This window comes from Rhagoletis zephyria, unplaced genomic scaffold (genome assembly GCF_001687245.7).
Source record: "Rhagoletis zephyria isolate East Lansing unplaced genomic scaffold, Rhagoletis_zephyria_1.1 Rzeph_scaffold_06341, whole genome shotgun sequence".
Lineage (NCBI taxonomy): Eukaryota > Metazoa > Arthropoda > Insecta > Diptera > Tephritidae > Rhagoletis > Rhagoletis zephyria.
The window spans coordinates 1,255-6,887 of NW_016163424.1; the positions used below are offsets into that span (position 1 = coordinate 1,255).

Sequence of the window (5,633 nt, forward strand, 5' to 3'; positions counted from 1 at the left end):
CAATAACCCAAAATATTTGCAAGAGAGAGCGAATTCGAGAGCGTAACAGCCCGAGAGAGCTGCAAATTCTTGCAAGTAAAAATTTTACTGGCAGCAATTTGCAGAAGTCAAAAAGTAAGGTTATGCTTCAAATTCGAATGTAAACAAACTGTTTAAGAGGATGATTTGATGAAACATAGTTAGTGAAATAAAAATATGGAAGAGAAATTTAAATCTGTTGTATATTTTTTTATTTTTATGGCCATGAAAACTATTCCCAATTAAAAAGAAAATTGCGCGCCAAAACTTAACTGTCAGAAAGTGTCAAACTGGCTTAAATAACAAGGTTTTACTAGTTTTGCATTCAATAACTTTTTCTGAAAATTTTCTCTTGCTCTCAATTTTACTCTCTATTTTTCTTTTACGCTCTCGCTGCAAGTACTTACTGGAAAAGTTGAATGGACCTAATATAATAATAATAACGTTTTAAGCTGCACAGCTTTTTTGATGCTTTTGCGAGCGTGCCTGCTGCAATAGATCGGTCCTTCCTGAATTGGCTTTTAATGTGCAATTGCAAACATTACAGCAAGCCTCGTAACCTCAAGTGTTTACACAACCAGCCTTTGAACACGGGATCCTTAGTCCAAGAATCCAGAAAAAAATCTTTTGAAGCAGCTGCAGCAAAACACAAAGATTGTAAAGATTTATTAAGAAAATAATTCAAAATCTGTTCTACTTATAAGATTTAGTAACAAAGAAAAATTACGGGGAAGTTAAAAAACGTTATATTTTACACAAAAAACGGGTGGGCCGCACCTTTTGTTTTAAGAAAACCAGGTGGAATTAACAGATGAAACTTGGTCAGAATGTTAAGGGAGGTATCCTTTCAAACATGTATAACTAAAAAATATAAACAATATCATTGTTTATAAGTTATTTTTTGTTAAAATTTCTTAAGTCGTTCCACTTGGTTTCCTTAACAAAAAGTGCATTTGTCACATACTTTCATATGTATAAATATACATAACACTGTACTTAATACTTTACACACTTTTATTTTATTTTATCTTGTATATAAATCACTTTAATTCACCTTTTGTCGACTTGTAAATTACATTGAATTGCACCCATATTTACTTATTGTAAACTGACACATAACATGTGTTGCCATATTGTTCAAAATAATACATACAAGGAAGGCAATGTTTAAAAATTAATACAGGGGAAATCAATACAAAAGAAAATGAAAATTTACCGCTACTTTTATTCTGGGCGTGTATTATTATCAATGAGGGTTTCCGGTAACGAACCCCTGTGCAAAAATATTGCCTATGACGTAGGCGGTGTTGGTCCCGCCCGATTTGTTTGCTTTAAGTTCGGGCGAAGGCCGCTTACGCCGAAAGGTGTTCTTTGCAAAAGGTGTTCAGCTCATTTTCTTCGCAAAACAGAAAGGAGAATTCTTCTGCCTGAGGGTTATAATCCCTAAGTGCGACCGAAGGCCGCCTACGTAGAAAGGTGTTCTCTGCAAAAGGTGTTCAGCTCCTTTTCTTCGCAAAACAGAAAGGAGAATTCTACTGCCTGAGGGTTATAATCCCTAAGTGCGGCCGAAGGCCGCCTACGCAGAAAGGTGTTCTCTGCAAAAGGTGTTCAGCTCCTTTTCTTCGCAAAACAGAAAGGAGAATTCTACTGCCTGAGGGTTATAATCCCTAAGTGCGGCCGAAGGCCGCCTACGCAGAAAGGTGTTCTCTGCAAACGGTATTCAGCTCCTTTTCTTCGCAAAACAGAAAGGAGAATTCTACTAAGTGAAAATTCCGAATTAAAAATCCGCTTTTATTATTCAAAATTCCAGTCTGGTAGCACCAAGTTGTATGTTATTTTGCTATCTTATTCATCGTTTATATGAAAACTTTAACAATAAATTATATAAGAACTATTGGGTTGCTAGAAAAAACGGCGATATTTTTGCAATCAGTGGGTCCTATTCTACCCCCTCTCAGCCCCCCTTTTTCTAGAACTTGCCGTCCGTCTACTAAAATATTCCCTAAAAAACGTCCAAACGTCAACTGGGTACAAAAAACGTCCAAATCACGCTAAAAAGGACGACCTGGCAACGCTGGTTACAGTTNTCCAAACGTCAACTGGGTACAAAAAACGTCCAAATCACGCTAAAAAGGACAACCTGGCAACGCTGGTTACAGTTTTAAAAGTAGTAGAAATTACTCTTTCGATACCAAGTACTTTTTTTCGATACTTACTCGATACCGAACAAAAATGGATCGAGTAAAAAAATACTTGGTATCAAATGAAAAGTATCGAGTATTTACTTGTATCGATTGAATCCTAATCATATTTTGTAAACATCTAAAATCTAATAATTAATACGTAAATAACATGGATGTCGCCGAATTGCTTTCGTTCAAGGTAAGTATTTAAAGTATTTTAAGGTAAAAACTAAATTGAAATCCTCTGATCAACAGCCGGAACAGACTCCAAAGCGTCCTCACGAGGATGATGATGATTATTTGGCGAATTCGGCAGAAGAAAGAACTTCCATAGACTCGAAAAGAGAGGCAAAATCAAAACGAATGCGTCGAATTGAACGGGCAAAGGAATCTGCAGACTTCGTGAAGCCCGATGTTCCATCTTTAGATGCATTGTTTGGTCCTGAACTTACTGAAGAAGAAAGAATGAATATATTAAACTACGTTGAAAATGAAGATGCGGAAGGTGACGTACTTGACGAAGTTGGATTAAAAAAATTGTTGCTTGTTTTTGAAAAACGGAATTTGAAAAATCAGGAAATGCGTATCAAATATCCTGATAATCCAGAAAAATTCATGGAATCGGAGGTTGATCTGCATTCAATTATACAGGAGTTGAAGGGCGTTGCAACCGTACCAGATCTTTATCCAGTGTTGGTGGAATTGCACGGCATCCCAAGCATATTGGAGTTGCTCGCACATCCAAATACAGATATTTCAGTTGCGATCGTAGATCTTTTGCAAGAAGTTACCGATGTAGACATATTAGGTTAGTATTAAAGCGGACAAAATTTTTAACTTTAAGCGCTGGTTTCTCCAACTCAACTTAACTTAGCTAAGCCAATTTTATTGACTAAGCCAAGAATAAGCTGTGTAAAACGTAGTCTAACTTTTGACTTAAGTCCAAAAAGTGGCTAAACTAAGTTCAGTTGAATTGGAGAAACTAGCCTTAACCTTACCTAAGACTACAACATTTAATTCCTTCTAGGTGAAAGTAGTGAAGGTGCGGACGTGTTAATTGAGGCTTTACGTAAACAACAGGTATGTGCCCTTTTGGTACAAAATTTAGAACGACTTAATGAAGAAATTAAAGAAGAAGTTGATGGCGTACACAACTCTCTAGCAGTTGTTGAAAATCTCACCGAAATGCACAGTGACATCGTACGGGAAGCGGCTGAACAAGGTTTACTCGGTTGGCTTTTAAAACGGCTTAAGCAAAAGTCGCCTTTCGACCCGAATAAACTCTACTGCAGCGAGATACTTTCTATATTAATTCAGACGAATAATGAGAATCGTCTAATGCTTGGAACTATAGATGGCATCGATGTTTTGCTTCAGCAATTAGCGATTTATAAGCGGCATGATCCATCATCGACAGAAGAACGAGAATACATGGAAAATTTATTCAACTGCCTTTGTTCCGCATTAATGGCGAAGGAAAACCGGGAACGCTTTCTTAAAGGGGAAGGCTTACAACTGATGAATCTAATGCTAAGGGAGAAAAAAATGTCGCGAAATGGTTCACTTAAGGTTCTTGATCATGCCATGTCAGGACCAGATGGTCGCGAAAACTGTAATAAATTCGTGGATATACTTGGCTTACGGACGATTTTCCCATTGTTTATGAAAACTCCCAAACGGAACAAGCAGCGCCTATTGTCAACAGACGAACATGAAGAACATGTTTGTTCGATAATAGCAACGATGCTAAGAAACTGCAGAGGAGCGCAAAGACAAAGATTGCTCTCAAAATTCACTGAAAATGATCATGAAAAAGTTGACCGATTGCTTGAGTTGCATTTAAAGTATTTGGAAAAGGTTGAATCCGTAGACCGGGAAATCGATCAACAGGAAAAGGTATGCAAAGGGCGAATTATTAATTGGTTGTTGTCTTAAAAGTTTATAGCGTAAATAAAATTATGTAAAAAAATATTTTTTAAAAATAAGCTTTTATTTATCATGTGCAATGAAAGGAAAAAATAAGATCGTGCAACAAAAGATTTTTTAACAAGAAAATCGTGTTAAAACTGAACTGAAATGAATAAAATGCACAAATATAACAAATTAGTAAGAGTTTGAGTAATTCCTTTCACTATTTGGCCTTTAGCAACTTTAACGAGAGCTTAACTTATTTTATTTTATTAATTTTAGTGCAGTATTAACAAAATTTTCTTGCTAAAAAATCTTTTGTTCCACAACCTCATTTTATTCCTTTGTATCAACATGTTAAATAAAAGGTTGTTTTTAAAAAATATATATTTTTTACATTATTTTATTTAGAACTTTTTAGTTTTATTTTATATATAATTAAAAAATCTTGTCTAAATCTACTCAGTAGCTTAATTCAAATATCTANCTCATTTTATTCCTTTGATTATACATGTTAAATAAAAGGTTGTTTTTAAAAAATATATATTTTTTACATTATTTTATTTAGAACTTTTTAGTTTTATTTTATATATAATTAAAAAATCTTGTCTAAATCTACTCAGTAGCTTAATTCAAATATCTAGCCTTTCCTTTATACTATGTATAGAAGATAGTAATTTTAAATAGGTGGAAACCCTACTCAAAAAACTTAAAGTTTTTGTAAACGCGAAGGTGATGCACTTTCATTTGGTATCTCATATTTTTATCCAACGAACCGTGAAGACACATCATTACACATCCAGAGGCTAAGTCTTTTCATTTGACAGTGACGGTGCAGAAGTGACGCCTACGCTTATTAGAATTGAATATAATAATTTTCTTAACGGCGCAACCCTATTAAAATTCTAAATTAAAAGGTCACTCCTATCGATACAGAATATATTAGATAAAATCTCGTCAAAATCCGTTCAGTAGCTTTCGAGATTGGAGTGCAATGGGGTATAGTGGATTGCAATGGCGTATAGTCATTGCGCTGGGTATGCAGTTACAGTTGCATGGCTATACTCAATCCCGACTCTTGCGTCCTCGTTCGCACACTCTGGGCAACGTGAGCAACCCATGTGCGAGATGCGGTAACCAATCCGAGTGGAGCCTTGGGTCACGGCAGAAAGAGAGGGAGCTTCGGTGGGGCCACTCCGACTTATTCGGTTTAAGGGCTCACTGAAGTCTGCAGCGTCTGTTCACCAGTAGGTGCGGCTGCAAGCGGGTGTCTGCTTGGAGCAAGCGGCTCGCTATATAAACGTGTATTTGGTTGCGAAACCACCCCCGTCCCAGCAATGGGTTGTGCGCTGGGCTTGGGACCCGCCACGTAAAAACCACTTCCAGTGAAGAAGCAAGGCAAAGCCTCGGATGAGACCCCCCCTTATGATGACGACCACGGCAAACGTTGAAAGGACTACGATTTGAGGGCATGCACCTGGAATGTCCGGACCCTTAATGGGGAAGTGCCTCTGCCCGGCTGGG

At 36.8% G+C, this 5,633-nt stretch overlaps 1 protein-coding gene across 1 annotated transcript in view; it reads left to right on the top strand.

The window, feature by feature from the left end:
* Window positions 1–2,254: 2,254 nt before the first annotated feature.
* Window positions 2,255–5,633, top strand: part of LOC108373081 (beta-catenin-like protein 1) — a 27,816-nt gene continuing 24,437 nt past the window's right edge. Inside the window, exons 1-3 of the mRNA XM_017628923.1 lie at window positions 2,255–2,400; window positions 2,457–3,009; window positions 3,229–4,097. Of these exons, the coding sequence (XP_017484412.1) occupies window positions 2,371–2,400; window positions 2,457–3,009; window positions 3,229–4,097 (1,452 nt within the window). The 5' untranslated portion in view covers window positions 2,255–2,370. The remainder of the gene's footprint in view (window positions 2,401–2,456; window positions 3,010–3,228; window positions 4,098–5,633) is intronic.